The sequence below is a fragment of the Aquarana catesbeiana genome, linkage group LG10 (assembly GCF_042186555.1).
Source record: "Aquarana catesbeiana isolate 2022-GZ linkage group LG10, ASM4218655v1, whole genome shotgun sequence".
Lineage (NCBI taxonomy): Eukaryota > Metazoa > Chordata > Amphibia > Anura > Ranidae > Aquarana > Aquarana catesbeiana.
The window spans coordinates 218,148,140-218,165,004 of NC_133333.1; the positions used below are offsets into that span (position 1 = coordinate 218,148,140).

The following is a 16,865-nucleotide window of genomic DNA, read 5'->3' on the forward strand; positions in this document are numbered from 1 at the left end:
GCAGCCATAAATGATCCAAAAATAAAAACCCCACCGCAGAGGCCAATGATTTACCAGATCTCAGCAAACTCTCCCTAGTACTGATAACTAGCGAATGGCTCCAGGGAGGACAACAACCCCCAGCAAGTACACCGGTCATGAGGGGCACAGGGGCTGCCTCCTCTAGAAAATGCCAATTGCCCAGCTGTGGCAGAGTCTCTGCCTTCAATCTGCAGGGCAGCAATCTAGAAATATCCATTAGAAGGTGAACATTCTCCTGAAAGTATCAGTCAGATATATTTTATGTTCCTAAATCCGGGACCCAGCAGTCACTAGATCTGGTCTCCCACAGTGCATGGAAATTGTTTTAGTACATATGAAACTGCTATAGCAGTTATGTGACTTTTATCAGGGTCTGGTTAAAGCTTGTAGATAGTGATTTCATTCTCCCCTGATTGTCCTATGAGGCTGCAGGCACCCTGACCCTCTGTCTGGACAGTGCTGATTACATGCACCTGCCCAAGAAAAAACAAAAAACACCTCTAGCAATACACACCAAACTGAGCATGTGCAGAGTAACCCCAAAGCTCTGTTCTATCAGCAGATGATTTGGGGACAGTGGAAGAAGGGGAGGATCAGAAAAGACAGGATCAAACAGCCTTTTTACACCATGCAAAGGATTATCCCCTAAGGTTCTACAGTGAGTATAACGGGCATGCTTTACTGCATATACAGGCCGATTTTACTGTTGTGGGTTTAGTAACACCAAGTGCAGCATCCATTCCTGCATGATAGACAAACAAATGGCAAACTGGGGGCTCAAAATGTTAATTCCAGTTACAGGTGGAGTCTGCTGGGTTGAGACAAACTGGCCTCCAATATCTTTTGCTGCCCCAAGTGGGGACACCATCACCCCCATCTCTGTAGGTCGTTCCCTCTTCTACATATTAAAAAAATAGATGAGAGGCTCTGCAGGGAGAGCGGGAACCCCTGGCGGAGGCAGAGGCACAGACAAGGAAAGATCTCTCCATCATGGTTCCCCAGAGAGAGAAGAGACGCAGTTAGCTTGATTAGATGTTCAGCATTCAAACACTAAAAATCGGTTTTGGGTCAAATTGCACTTTAAATCATTCTCCGGCTAGGCCAACTTACACCCCCCCTCCCCCCCTTGTCCTAAGGAGGAGCCATTACTGTCCGCCCGCATAAACTGGATGAGAGACTTCATCAATTAGACTAATTCATTAGGCAGAGCCGGCCTTCTGCGGGTGCACAAGGAGAGAGACAAGGAGAAGAGACAAGGAGAAAACTGGCCAACGCTGGACGACAGGCCGAGTCTTATCGGGTCAACTGAAAACACATCAATCCAATTACACCCAATGACAATTCATATTGAACATGACAATTCTATTACACAGGATCTACATAGCAAAAGTTCATGCCGTGTCTTACAATATTAAGGGAGAATGCACAGATAAGCTGACCATACCCCAAGATTTCCCGGTTGGGTGAAGGAGAGAAATCAATTCCCCCATCCATGCTAAAAAGTGTGGACAGACGGATCTTTCCTGCTGGCTATTCTATTCTGACAGCCGGCACCTGCAGTATCAGAACACCCAAACAGTAGCTGCATCTGACTGGGTGCACACACTGGCTGAATTCCCAGCTGGCACCTTTCGTTTTCAGAATGAAGGATGTCGGGTGGCAGGACTTTTTTTTTTTTTTTTATTATTATTATTTTTTTTTTTTTTTTAAGACAGATAGCGCTTTTGTTGGGATTTAATCACCACTGGGTTTTTATTAATGATGAATGAAAAAAGATCAGAATTTTGTTTCTTTTTTCCCTTCAAAAAAAAAAAAAAAAACACACATTTCTCATTTTCAGTTATAAAATTTTGTCAATACTACCTGTATTGTACTTTTTTGATATATGACAAAGCTTTTTGTACCAAATAAAAATAAATAGTTTGTAAACAAAAAAATAAAATGTTGCCAATAAGTTTTTTTTCCTTCTTCACTGATGGGCACTGAAGAGGCTGCACTGATGATCAGTGCCCCGATTAGCAGGGTAAGGAATGTGTGCCCTGTGAGCCTTGCAGGTTATCGGCGCGCCTTTCCTCACACAGAGACAGCGTATGAGCAAAGGACTGCCATTAACCGGCAAGTCTGTTTACATGTGAACAGCTAGGATTGGCCCACAGCTGATCACATGGTAAAGGACCACTGTGATTGGCCCTCTACCGTGATGTGTAATCAGCTGTGCACAAAAGGGACACAGAGCGCACCTGATGAACACCCCAGGTGGTGCGGGAGGGCCCAGTTCTGGGAGGTGGTCCATGGACGCCCTCCCAGAACTGGAGAGCCGCCCTGTAGCGGTCAAAAAAGGTAATAGCTGATGGGATAAGAGGATGGAGAAAGTAAAAGTCCGGAAGTTAGGTGGACGTGGGATAGGCTTCCCCGAAGAGATGAGTTTTTAGGGACCATCTAAAATGTGAACAGAGTAGGAGCAGGTTGGACAGATTGGGGTTTGGAGTTCCAGAGGATCTTGATAAGTCCTGGAGGCGAACATGGGAAGGGAGGAGGGAGCTAGAGAACATGAGGTCTTGGGAGGAGTAGAGAAGATAGTTTGGGTATTATTCTGAGACAAGGTTGGTGATGTAGCTCAGAGCAGAGTTGTGGATGGTCTTGTAGGTTGTTGGTGTTCTAAGTTTTATTTTTTGGGCACTTGGCAGTGGAGGGGTGGTGGACACCAAGAGGCTGGCAAGATGGACGAGTCAGGCAGCAGGGTTCATGATAGACTGAAGAAGGGGAGAGAGCCTGCTTAAAAGATAGGCCAATGGGGGAGGCAAGAGATAACAAGGGAGAGAATTAGTAGTTTGTTGGGGTCATTGGTTAAAAAAGGAGGAGTAGTATTTTGGAAAGTTTAACCGATGTAACGAATGAAACCGATACATAAAAAGCAGAACTGACAAGTTTTCCACAGAACAAAGAACCTCGATCACTACAGATACCATGTGTGGGTTTCCACTTCCTGATCAGCCAAGAAAAATATCAGATAATGAAAGTGATTGTGAAGACCACCAAGGTGCACCAATAATGGGTCCAACCCTCACCTGAGTGTCGCATTGAATACAATTCATCATAAATGCACAAAGTGCATCAAAATACAAAAGTAAATGCCCTCCATCTGTAGCAGCTCAGATAAAGGCCGACGAGGCCTAATTTCCTCCTTTACCAACCTGACCAGTTTTGTTTGATTTAGGTGGAACTCGGAAATAACGAAGCTGTCCATACATGGAGTGAATGTCATTCAGTTAGTGATGAACCGGCCAAAATTCATGCCTCCCTCTACTGGAAAATCAAAAGGAGCCAGGAGGAAAATGGTCAAACATTGCCTGCCTTCAATCAGATACCACCATTGTTGGGTACTTGGACAGCGGGCAGGTCAGCTGTCAAAATACAACCGCGGCTGTGGGAGATTCATCCATCTGTGCAGCGTAGCATGGATGGAGGAACTGGTTCCATCTTTCTGTTCATCCTACAGATGAAATCAATGTATGGCCAGACTAATGCGGAAACTAAATTCTCCAAATCAACATTACGTTATATTTAATCTTTACGCAGCTGTCATTAGTAAATTGATAGGAAGGCATTCCCCACCCCCACCCCCTCAGTTGCTTCCTGGCCTAGGCCAATATAAGGTCATAATCTCAGGAGTCTTCATTTTTCTTTTCACCTGGGAGGAGGGGTTTTCTCAGCTAAGCACACCCTCTTGTCTGCACCAAGGGCAGACAGATTCCAGGAAGTTCATGCTACATACATTTTCTGCCCTTACTCAAGATGGCCACAGCTAGAAATGCTAGAGGGAAGGTTTTCTTCAAAGTGATTTCTTAACAAAATAAAGCTTAGAGACATGGATGGGTGAACGAGTTTGCTTTGGATATTAAATAATTAAAACTGCCGTTTCAGTTTGTGGTGCTCAGATAGTTCAGTTCCACTTTAAGGATTAAGCTCAATCATCGAGAAGAAAACACATCTAATCAGTGCAAACCAGTTGTTTCCACCCAGATCTCAGCCAGGTAAAGGGGTGGAGCAAAGTGTAAACGGCGATCAAAGTCCACATTCCAGCGGAGAGACGGCCAACACACCACTGCGTCAATAATCCATTAAGCAGGAAGAGCGGATCGCCAAAAACACAACAGGAAGGAGACATTTCCACTCATTCCATCAGTATGAGGACATCGCACTTCCAAGAGTGACCTCACATAGAGGCAGCTTCAACCAATGCTGGTCACACGGCCACTATAGTCTTCTAATTTGAAAGCAGGTCACCCATGACCATTTCTTTACTCCTCATCATCCTCCCACAATGATCGCCCATCTCTCAAAACACAAAAAAAAAAAAAAAAAAAATTTACAAATAAAATGAAACCATCACAATTTAAAATACACATACACTATATTACCTAAAGTATTGGGATGCCTGCCTTTATACAAACACACAAACTTTACCGACATCCCAGTCTTAGTCTGTAGGGTTCAATATTGGGTTGGCCCACCCTTTGCAGCTATAACCGCTTCAATTCTTCTGGGAAGGCCGTCCACAAGGTTTAGGAGTGTGTCTATGGGAGTGTTTGACCATTCTTCCAGAAGAGCATTTGTGAGGTCAGGCACTGATGTGGACGAGAAGGCCTGGCTTTCAGTCTGCACTCTAATTCATCCCAAAGGTGTTCAATTAGGTTGAGGTCAGGACTCTGTGCAGGCCAGTCAAGTTCCTCCACCCCAAACTTGCTCATACATGTTTTTATGGACCTTGATTGGTGCACTAGACCTAATCATGTGGTGGGGGGGGCGCGATTATATTGTGGGCTTGTTTACCAGGGGTTGGGCTTGGTCCCTTAGTTCCAGTGAAGGGAACTCTTAAGGCGTCAGCATACCAAGACATTTTGGACAATTTCATGCTCCAACATGACTGCGCACCAGTGGAAAAAGCAAGGTCCATAAAGACATGGATGAGCGAGTTTGAGGTGGAGGAACTATAATGGCCTGCAGAGTCCTGTCCTCAACCTGATAGAACATCTTTGGGATGAAATATGCTGACCTCACAAATGCGCTTCTGAAAGAATGGTCAAACATTCCCATAGACACACTCCTAAACCTTGTGGACAGCCTTCCCAGAAGAGTTGAAGCTGTTATAGCTGCAAAGGGTGGACCAACTCAATATTGAACCCTACGGAATAAGACTGGGATGCCATTAAAGTTCATGTGCGTGTACTCTTATACTTTTGGTAATATAGTGTATTTCATTTCAACTGGGGCTCACCTAAAACATTCCATCTGACCTGGTAAGAAACGTCCACTGATTCTAATCATTCGCACCATCCTATGGGAGCTAAATACCTTAATTCAAATGTAAATCGGCTGGATGAATGAGAACGGATAATCTTACACTTTGTGAAGAGTGAATGCCTGGGAGAGACCTCCAAGACAATGAGGTGGCCGCCTGTAAATCACCATCAATGGCTATTAAGGCTTCCAGCAGACCTGGTCACACAGGGTCACAGGGGTGCTGCAAAGGAAGTGACCCACCCCAGGGAGGATAATAGGATTTGCCCGCCTCGGGACAGAGCGTATTGTGTAAGGTGAGTGTAAACATGGCAGCAGCCAGATAAGGCAAGGTGGTGTCAGATCGGTTTGGGGGAGTTTGCATACAGAATCAGAGCTGGGGGATGGGGGGCATAAACATTAGAGGGGTGTTAAAGGTTTCCATCTTTCAAGAGCAGTCAACAGCAATAGAAAGGAGTTGCCGATTCCTGAAGCCAAGTGCCAGTCAAAACAGGAGAGAAATGAAAAACCCATAGAAGAACAAAACCAGGGTCTATTTTTTGCAATACTCATTTTTAATTGAGAGATTTCCTCTGTAGTACTTTTTTGTCCACTAGATGTCCTTTCTGATGGTCAGAATCATTCAACCCATGTCCTCTGAGCCCAGGTTGACCGTTGATTACAGTTCTAATTTCAGCACAGCAGCCAGTACCTGAGTAATGGTATCCACAGACAGACGTCTTGCTAGGAATGGTGGGTGGGGTGCCCACTGTCAAGCAGCAGTGGCTAAGGCTGGCCATACAAGGTGCGATTCCCCCATCAACAGAGATCGTGATGATGCAGGAATCCCTCCTGCCATGCCATTGTCACTGGAAGCCGTTCCCGCTGGTAGAAGACAGCGATTATGGCTAGCGGCTATACCAGCCAACAGCGATAATCGCAAGTATAATCTGTCGGGCTGGTTGTACCCAAGTTCATTGATCGATCAACTTGTTAAATTCAGCCTGCCTATACACTGTTCAAATCTCCAGCCAAGATTCAAACCATCCATGGCCAGCATAAGTGGTTAGCACTTTGCCTAGCAGCACTGGGGTCGTTTGTTCGAATCCCAACTATGGCACTACCTGCCTGGAGTTTGCATGTTCTCCATGTGCCTGCGTGGGTTTCCTCCGGGTACTCCGGTTTCCTCCCACACTCCAAAGACATGCTGGTAGGTTTATTGGCTCCTGTCTAGATTGGCCCTAGCATGCGAGTTAGGGACGTCGAGATTGTAAGCTCCTTGAGGACAGGGACTGATGTGAATGTACAATAGATATGTAAAGCACTGCGTAACTTGATGGCGCTATACAAGTACTTGTAATAAAATGAAAATAAAAAAAAAAAAATTATGATGTTCTCAATGGAGGAGATTCATGATTTCCACATTAATCCTGATAAGCAGCATCAGTGGGAGAGAAAGTGAAGCAATCAAAAAAACCCCCAATAAATGTTACAATTGTCAGTAGAACAAGAATGGAGGGAGAAATCTTAATCTTCCAATGGGGACACCAGTTCCAATTATCCGAGGAGGAAATTCCCTCAATTTGGAGAGATTTCTGGTTAGGTCTTGGAGGACCAGAAATGGGACATCCCTCACCATTACCCAAAAAAATGGTAAGGGTTTAAACAAATTTCTTACTCAATCCAAAGCTGAAAAAGGTGGTATTTTTAGATTTTTTTTTGGATCAGGGTTCATCTCTTTTCCATTGAGAAGCCCCATCATTTATCAGCAAGCAGGAACATCTCTGCATGTTCTAATTAAAGTGAAGCCCCCACAGTTGGATCTTTAATCACCCTGCTGGGTCATCATTGTCACCTAAAGGGACCATGCCAGACCCAGTGAAGGGTTAAGGCAGGGACCGTCCCATTGCCTGCCACAAAGTTTCCGCTTTGTAGCAAAGTCAAAACACAGAAGATGCGGTTTCCTTTTTAGGAAATTCCCAAATGAGGAGGTAAAATCTATTTGTATACGCCACGCTCTCCCCGTCACCGTCGTACGCAAAAGTGGAGTCTGCCGATAGGGCAGTCCAATGAAAGACCTATCAATAACAAATCACTTGCAGAGCCACCGGTCACACGATCTGTAATAAAACACATTCACTGCCATATACCACTGCAAAAAAACTGAATTTTTGTTAGTGATGCAACAGATTTATTTTCTGCGTATGAGACAGAAAGAACAATGGCGGTCAAACAAAAAAGTGAGACAGAAGCAATAAGCAGATCGGTGGAAATGCGCAGCAGACTTGGCAAAGGACGAGCTCACAGGGCTTGACAAAACCCAGGCGCCAGGTCACAACAGCGACTGGAAATGGTGTCCTGGTGCCTGGGCTACATTCTTCCCATGTAGCCCTCCTGCAGGTGTGCACACTAAGGTCGGGCTGGATGATAATTTGCGGCCCGCTGGCGCGAGATGCACGCCCCTTTGTGCGAAACTGCACTCTCCTCTGGCGGGCGGTGATGTGATGAGCGCAGCTTGCTCTCACTGCCCGCCTACCTCTGACATCTTCCCAGTTTGACAGCTGGGGTTGAGGTTGCGGGCCTAAAATCGGTCGGCCTTTCCTGTGCCGCCTATCAGCGCCAGCCTCAGTGCCGCCTACTGGTACCACCCCATCAATGCAGCCTATCAGCGCACATCGGTGCAGCCTCACAAGCACACATCAGTAAAAAGAAGAAAATCAAAAGAAAAAAAACAACAAAACAAAAACAAAAAACAAATATTACTTACTTATTTGCAGTCTTATAACAAACAAAAAAAAAAAAAAAAAAAAAAAGTTTAGCTTGGGACCACCCATGAGCAATTCTTATTGTTCAACACCCCAGACATGCAGTTCTGGGCACCAGATTTAGGAAACTGGCACCTTTTTTTTTTTTAGCTGCCTCCTACATTCTAATCAAAATTTGTCAAGCCCTACGGTACACCATCTCACAACAAGCTGGACTCACCCTTTAATCTGACTTACTTCCCACAATGCAGTGGGCTCATCTCATTTGCATACTCTGCCACTGGCAATGGAAATGCACCAACCACTGGAAGCGTTAAACAACGTCCAAAGCAATTGTCTCTAGAAGTGATGTTCAACATATGGTGCGCTTTTCCAGTTGACATTAAGAGGGGATCATTTCAGAGCTTCTCAATGCGACACCCTCTCAAAGCCATGGAAGGCAGAATCCATTAGCGGCATTGCGGGAGAGACGGAGCAGCCAGGGGATGATGAGAGGATATTATGCACCATTACTGACAATGGTTCCCCTCCATTTACCAGTCGGAGAGGATGAGCTTTATCCAACGTGACCAACGGTAAAGGCTTTTACCGGAGATCTGATATGCGGATGTCGCAATCCCACCACAAGATAGAGGAAAGCGCGCTCCATCAGTGAAGGAACACAGCCTGAGGCCCAGACCTCACTAGACAGGGATAGCACAAGAAGATTAAAGAACTCGACATGCACGATATAACACTGCCCGCCGCTGCCACTGCCGCCTCCTCGGCAATCACAACGCAACAATAAAATTTTGCTCAGTATAAAAATTTCTAAGCCCGACAACCTGAAATCCTTGCTGGGGCCAGGCGAAGGAAACCGCTCTATTCCTTAAAGGATAAGTGCACATAAAACAAAGTGCACCCTTACCCCTGACCCAACCTAATCCACCCTCCTCCTCCACAGACACATACCTCCAACTGATAAATGTGACCATTTAGAGCCCCAATTGCCCCTCCCTTTCTTCGGACCCACAGATGGTGTTTGAAACAGAGGCAGAACTACAGAGTTGGCTGCCGTTTGGCCAGACAACTGATGTATCTCTAGGCTCCCAGTTTGTTCTACCCAAAAGGAAGTTTTTCCAAGTCACACAGTTTTTTGTTGTGTTTATTTCATCTACCCATACCCCTCCCTACGGGAGATCTGGCACATTTGGGCGATTGGTTGGTTGATTGCATGGGACCATTGGACCTTACTCCATCTTTTGGCCATAACCTGGCTACAACACTCAATCATTGAGTAGATGAAATTCCAAGTTTTTTTCCTGAAGAAGCCACACGGCGAAACATGTAAAAATATAAAACGTGGATACAGTAATTTAACATCACTAAACGTGTCCCTATTACACACACAAAAATGTATTGTATGCACTGTTTTTATGATATTTTCATTTAATATAAAACAAAATTACATTTTAACTGTGGTTTATGCATTTATACTGAAGTGCACCTGTAAAGTCCCATGCCTCCCAAACCTTGTTCTTTGTATACATAGAAGGGATGTCGGGGGCCATACACACTAAAACTGATTGATTCTGGTATCAGGGTGATGCATGCAAAAAAAATAAATAAATAAATAAATAAGTCGGTCAGTTTTGTAACCGATGCTTCTAAAAAAAGGAATATCGCCGATGATAACAGGCCACGCCGATCAATCAGTCGATCCCAATACAGAACACCGCCAAGTAGCCATATTGCATTGTACAGCAAATTACAGGGGTACATATTGAAAAAGAACAGAGCTACATATTGAAAAGGAAAAGTTATTTTTAAATAACATGAAAGTGGAGCTACCCTTTAAAGTAGCATTGGATAACACGCAGAACAACATTTATCACTTGCTGCCAGCAAGGGGAGCCACTGAAGCTGTTGCACTTGATTTTCTACTGTGTTCTGCACTGGTTTACTGCTATGCTGTGAAAAGTTGGTGCACATTGATCTGCTATTCAATTGCGTTCCGCATGCCATTCGCCAATCATGGAAGCACTTTTTGCTATCTTTAAAAGTACCAGGATTTTATGCAAGCAATTAAAGTTTATGCAGTAATAATTACCCTGTAATAATTTAAAAAGTGACCAGAAATAATTTCAGATAGAAAGATCCCAGCAAATGGACGATTCCATGTGCTAAAAGCAGCCAATCGATTTACTATGAACAGGAGACCACAGAGAGGAGTGAGGCACTCTCGCACCTCCAGGATGGGACAAGCTCCTATTCAATCAGTAGGCTGGATATTTGTTCAGCCTCAGAATGGCTTCCAGCGCCGACTTGTTGGAAAAATAAATACATTGAAGAGCTTGTGTCAGTCTTTTTGATGTACATAGGGAGGATCAGACAGCTCAGCTCAGCCACCACCAATGTAAATAGAGCGTAGGTACCCAGCAAGCTGAAACCTGCAATCAGAAAGGGAGGAGAGGAGCTGAGAATTCAGGAGAGTGCAATCCAGGAGCTGCAAATAATGGCCAGCGTTCGGGGCAGTTTCTTGTGTACCTAGGTTGGTAGAGAGAATAAATCCCATACATTTGTAGCTCCTGGGGACCCCTGGAGACTAGATCACAAACATCATTGTAGCTCCAGGGGACCATCGATGAGCTTCTAGGTCTTCACACCCATTTTAATGAAAAGTATGAAATAAATGAGGACACCCCATGCAAAACTCATCAGGAAGAGATCCAAAAACTGACTTGCTGCCAGGGCAAGATCGATCGCTCTTCAGAAAGTATTTGGCAGGCGGTGAGGAGGAGGAGTAGTGCGCCTCGGAAGCAAGCCTGCTCGAATGACCTCTTAACAAGAGGCTTGCTATTGGGGGCACTCGGGTGGGGAGCCAAGACCACCAGCAAAGGGATCAAAAGAAGGAGGAGGATTGAGGCTGCTCTGTGCAAAACCATTACACAGAGCAGATAAGTAGGACGTGTAAATTTGTTCTTGTTATTCTTTGGAAGTGGAAACTTTAGAAGAAAAAAAAAAAAAAAGATATTATAATATATATATATATATATATATATATATATATATATATATATATATATATATATATATATATATATATATATATATATATATATATATATATATATATATATATATATATTTTTTTTTTTTTTTTTTTTTTTTATGTAGAACAGGTTGTTGTTAATGCCAAAGAAGCACACTATATCTCTTGTGCAATAAATTTTCTTAGCTGCCTACATGCAACTCAATGTGCGATTTTGGCATTCGTGAAGGAACTCCCACACATGTCATCATCTTGGCAAGGACCAAAGATCAGAACCTGTTAGTAGAAGAGCCGCTTATGAGGAAGCTCTAGAACATGGCAGCACTAGAGTGGAGGTGAATGTAGTTTCACTTCCGCCTCGGTTCACACCAGAGGCGGCACGACTTGCAGGTCGCCTCCCCGAGGCGACCTGCACACGACTGCCCTGGCGACTTGCAAAACGACTTCTGTATAGAAGTCTATGCAAGTCGCCCCCGAAGTCGTACAGGAACCTTTTTCTAAGTCGGAGCGACTTGCGTCGCTCCCCTTAGAACGGTTCCATAGCACAGAACGGGAGGCGACTTGTCAGGCGACTAGGTCGCCTGACAAGTCGTCCCTGTGTGAACCGAGCCTAAAGCTGGCCACACAGTGGTAGAATTCAATTGTTTTTTAACAAATGAAAAATTTAAAAAATAGTTTTTTAAGAAAAAATAAATTAAAAAAAAAAAAAAAAAAAAAAAAAGGAGGAGGATGTACAGAGAATAGAATTCTGTTCATTCAAGAAATAACAGCATCCTTGGTTTTAATTTGAGGAATGCCATTCATTCCAAAATCAGATGTTAAAGCAAAATAAAAACTGTATAACAACGTTGAATGACATTACTCGAGCCTCAGAAGGCCTTATCAAATGTACTGAAGACATTCATTCTTTGTATAAATGTTTATGCAAAAGTCTGACCAGCTTTATTCCAGTCCCACAAATACCTGTTGATCCTTCCGGTGAAATCCAAACTTCTTTGATGGGGTGGCAACAATGCTGCACTGCTCCCGAAATCAGAGCAGAGTTGTCACTCATGTAGACTGTGCCTGCTTGCAGTACAATGGGAGGAGTTGAGGTTTCAGGTGGCGTGACATAGTCAATGCAGATTCATAGGTCTACAGCCCTGGCCACACCTAGTCCCACCCACTGCTTTGTGGATGGACAGCACTGCCACTGCTGCGGAATCCCTCCCACTGTGAGCTGCAGTGCCTGGGAGGGGGGGAGCGTGTGAGACAAAAATTAAGGAGGATTTGGCTGTTCGGTAACCAGATTTGGGATTTGTTTAGACTGTCATACAGGAACCTTCACTTGTACTTTAATTATATTCCTCCACAGCTTCTTATGCATCTTTCCTGTGCCTGCAGATGTTTGTGTGAAATAAGTATACTCCGCAAGTAATTAAATATTTATCCTGCGCTCTCTCATTTTTGCAAGCTTATGTTAAAAAAAAAAAAAAAAAAAAGAAATCTGATCGTGGAATAGGCAGCAGCGGGTTTGCTCATGAAACCCTCCACCCTAGTTACAAGTCGTCTTCCCAGGAACAATGGGGGGAACGTGGGAAGCAAACCATAATCGGAAATGGACAAATCAGAAATTTTACAGCACACTGGACAATCTTCACCCCGGCCTGTGAAGGGGGGGGCAAAAGTCCTCAGTCAGGTGGGATCAAATTGTGTTGGAGGTGGGAAGTACATCTGCAGAGGGAAATACTTCCATTTCTGATAAATCAGACAAATGCTTCATCCCACCGATCTGACCCAGGATCGCAGGGCCTGCACCTCTTCTCCACCCGAGGACCCCCTCTTATTTATCTGTGCGCCACAAATCACTGAGCCCCAAACACCGCCACCCCTAAGTGGCCACAGATTTTCTAATGACTGCGTGGAGTGAGCTGAGTATGCCAGCAATGTAGAGGTCATCTCTCCATAAGGAAAAAGGGAAAAAACAAACAGATGAAATACAAACCGAAGATTCCAACACCCCCCCCCCCCCCATCCACACACCTTTCCAACCGTCAGATTCCAACTCACCCACCTAACTGCCAGAACCCCCCCCCCCATTTCTTTCCGGCTGCCAGAACCCCCCCCCCCCACATTTCTTTTCTAGCTGCCAGAATCCACCCCCCATCATACATTTTGGATTGGCACAATCCCCCCCCCCCCCCATCATACATTTCAGATTGGCACAATTCCCCCCCCCCCCCATTCCTTTTCAGACTGCCAATATCCCCCTATACATTTCCAACTGCCAGAATAATTCCCCCCCCCCCCCTTTTCTGACTGCCAGAAGCCCTCCCCCCCAGTACCTTGCCGACTGCCTGAATCTCCCCCAATACCTTTACACAACCCCTATTCGACTATCAAGAGACCCCTCTCTCTGCACACATGTGCCACAGTATAAAGACTCCCACCCCCCAGAACACACACTTTTCCAACCCATCTCTCAGACTCGGACCTTAGGAAAAGCACCAGCCAACGTTGAGTGTTTGGATGAGAAGACAAACCCCCGAGAAGAGAGCCCCCCCAGATCCACATCTGGGAGATACAGGGCCTGTACCCTGGGCAAACACCTCTCAACGGATCTGAAAAATGCCCCCCCCCACATAATGGAGAAGAGAACCTGTATGGTGACACACAACCAACTATCCATCGGTCAGAGAACTCCGACAACTTGTATCCAGCACAGACACCCCCCCATGTGAAGTATTGTGGTGCCAACATTTGTCTATATTATTGAGATTGATAATAACACACCAACTAGTGTCAGAAGGTCCTGTGTGTTCGGGGTGTTCAGGGTGATCTCAGCACTAACGCCTGACCAACGTGATCAGCCTGAGAGCCGAATACAGACAGACGGGTGAGAAGTGCCATTTATTGCTGCGCAAGCCTTGGCACCGATGTGCCCATTACAGAAAATAAACCCTCACACAGTGCCCATTGTGAGAAGCCACAAAGCTCAGTGCAGAGGAAGAGAAGAGGTTCCTGCCTGAGATCCCCCAGGTGAGCCGCCGCTTACAACCACCGCAGCCGGCAGTGCATGGGTTACCACCGAGCGCTAATCCACGGGGGAAGCTGAATGGAGATGGAACAGATTGTCTCGGCTTCTCATATACCTTAATCTCCGTTATACCGCTGAGCAGAGCCTAAGGAGGGGTTATCGCACATATATACACATACAACGCAGGACATCATATCCACAACCTGCCCTGTGATAAATGGCCCCCGGCGCTAGGGTTGGTTTAACCCTTGCAGCACCTGTATACCAGGGCACTGATTGTAGACTGGAAGGCATCCATATAATTACACAGTGTGAAGGGGGGTTGGGGGGGTGAGGTAAGCCTTGCTCCAAGCACCAGGGTGGGGAACATCAACATAGCCAGAGGATATCCTGAGACTGGAGGGTGGAGATTAACCCTTCATGTGACAATCATTTGCATAGGAAATAGGAGCAACAGAGGGGAAAAGGAGCCCTGAATGGCCAGAGGAGATCCACCGACCCTCCACCTGGGGCATCTACCTGGGAGGGGGGACAGAAATGCTTTCACCAGCAGGGGGCAGGAGAGGGCCTCTACAATACACCATATATAACAATGGGAAGGTGAAGCTTCTTCTTCATATCAGGGCTGGACAAACCACCCCGGAGAATAAAGAATACAGCCGATACATTGTATCCACCTACTGAAGACCTAGGACAGACCTAGGACAATGGTGTGTGGTGCCTCCTCCTCAGAGCCGTCTTTGGGCTCCTGAAGACATTCCTAGGTGTATGGTGATATATGGAAGAAGAAGTGAGCCTTCTCTGCTACCTACGCTATACACAGAGCTCATCGTCACAGCCAACGCCATTATCCACTTATTACACAAAGCAGAATCATCAGCCAGAGAGGACGGAGCGCCAATCACACAGGAGAGAACTTTATACCATCCACAGAATGGATTATATATATTACACCTATAGAGATCACATACAATAATAATAAATAACGGGAGCACACCGACCTCACACTGCCCGGTATTATCTATGGACCCTCCATATAAATATATGACCCCCCCCCCAATAGAACACTATATACTGGTACACACAATGACAGCGCCATCCCATAATACCATTATGTTAGAGGTGAGTATTAGATCATATACAAAGTACAAGATGATATACATATATACATCACACATTATATGGAAGATCTCTCTGCAATATTCTAAGCACCTCATCATCGGATCTCTCACCGGTCACACACCATCCAATCTCCGGGTCTGAGACCCCCCCACCCCCCTATATGCCGGGACTTTCCTGATACAGATCTGTGACCCCAATAACAATGTCCAGGGAACACAGAGATCGGACCGGAGGGGACATGATGGAAGTTGTAGTTCCTCTGCAGAGATGGACAGACGATGGATGGATCACCTATGTACAAATCTTTAGATCACCCGAGTGATCTCCTCTGGAAATAGATGTATATAGAGATACATTGCATAGGACACCATGCCCCCCCCCAGGAAGGTATATACAGGACACCATGCCCCCCCCCCCCCCCAGGAAGGTGTATACAGGACACCATGCCCCCCCCCCCCCAGGAAGGTATATACAGGACACCATGCCCCCCCCCCCAGGAAGGTATATACAGGACACCATGCCCCCCCCCCCCCCAGGAAGGTATATACAGGACACCATGCCCCCCCCCCCCCAGGAAGGTATATACAGGACACCATGCCCCCCCCCCCCCAGGAAGGTATATACAGGACACCATGCCCCCCCTCCCCCAGGAAGGTATATACAGGACACCATGCCCCCCCTCCCCCAGGAAGGTATATACAGGACACCATGCCCCCCCTCCCCCAGGAAGGTATATACAGGACACCATGCCCCCCCTCCCCCAGGAAGGTATATACAGGACACCATGCCCCCCCCCCCCAGGAAGGTATATACAGGACACCATGCCCCCCCCAAGGAAGGTATATACACAGGACACCATGCCCCCCCCCCCCCCCAGGAAGGTATATACAGGACACCATGCCCCCCCCAAGGAAGGTATATACAGGTTCACCCCCACCTTCCTAGGAGGGTATATACATTATATATACACAGGATACGCATCAACTGGAGTATACATTATATACCGAGTACAGTAATATAACCTATGTGATCTCTCTCTCCCTATATAATCCTGTGCATCCCCCCCAAATACACCTCTATAGGAATATACAGGGAGGGAGGAGGGGTATACACCATACATGTATATATATACACCGCACACAGAGGCCGGCCTCTCCTTCCCATACAGGTGGGTATATTCCCACCACCATGACAGCTCCTCCGGCGGTGTCCCCGGGGACGGACAATATACAAGTCACATATACCGGACTCACCTCGATGTACCGGGCCAGGCTGGGTACGATGAGGGCGATGAAGAGGGTACACAGGGCAGGGCAGGCCGCCATCTTTCCGATCCGTTCTCCTCGGCTGCCAGATCCACACTGAGAACTTCCCGCACCGGGATCTCCTGCCTCACCGCGTCCCGCCCCGGACACGCCCAAATCCGCACCGGACACGCCCCAAATCCGCCCGGACACGCCCCAAATCCGCCCAAAACACGCCCCTTCGGCTGCGGCTCTAGCTCCAGGCACGGAGGACACGCCCACCCCGAGTCACTGCAGAAGCAGCTGCGGCCGCTGTGCGGAGGGATCGGAGGTCATCCCTGTCCCCGGCCTCTGTCACTGCAAAGCCGATATATTTACTGTACACC

General features: G+C 46.3%; 1 protein-coding gene across 7 annotated transcripts in view; it reads right to left on the reverse strand.

Annotated features, from left to right (window-relative positions):
* The window catches only part of APLP2 (amyloid beta precursor like protein 2), a 121,908-nt gene extending 105,262 nt beyond the window's left edge, over positions 1-16,646 (reverse strand). For all 7 annotated transcript variants that reach the window (XM_073603322.1, XM_073603321.1, XM_073603320.1 and 4 more), the window contains exon 1: positions 16,489-16,646. In XM_073603322.1, coding sequence (XP_073459423.1) covers positions 16,489-16,560 — 72 coding nt within the window. In that variant the 5' untranslated portion in view covers positions 16,561-16,646. The remainder of the gene's footprint in view (positions 1-16,488) is intronic.
* Between the last annotated feature and the right edge of the window lie 219 nt (positions 16,647-16,865).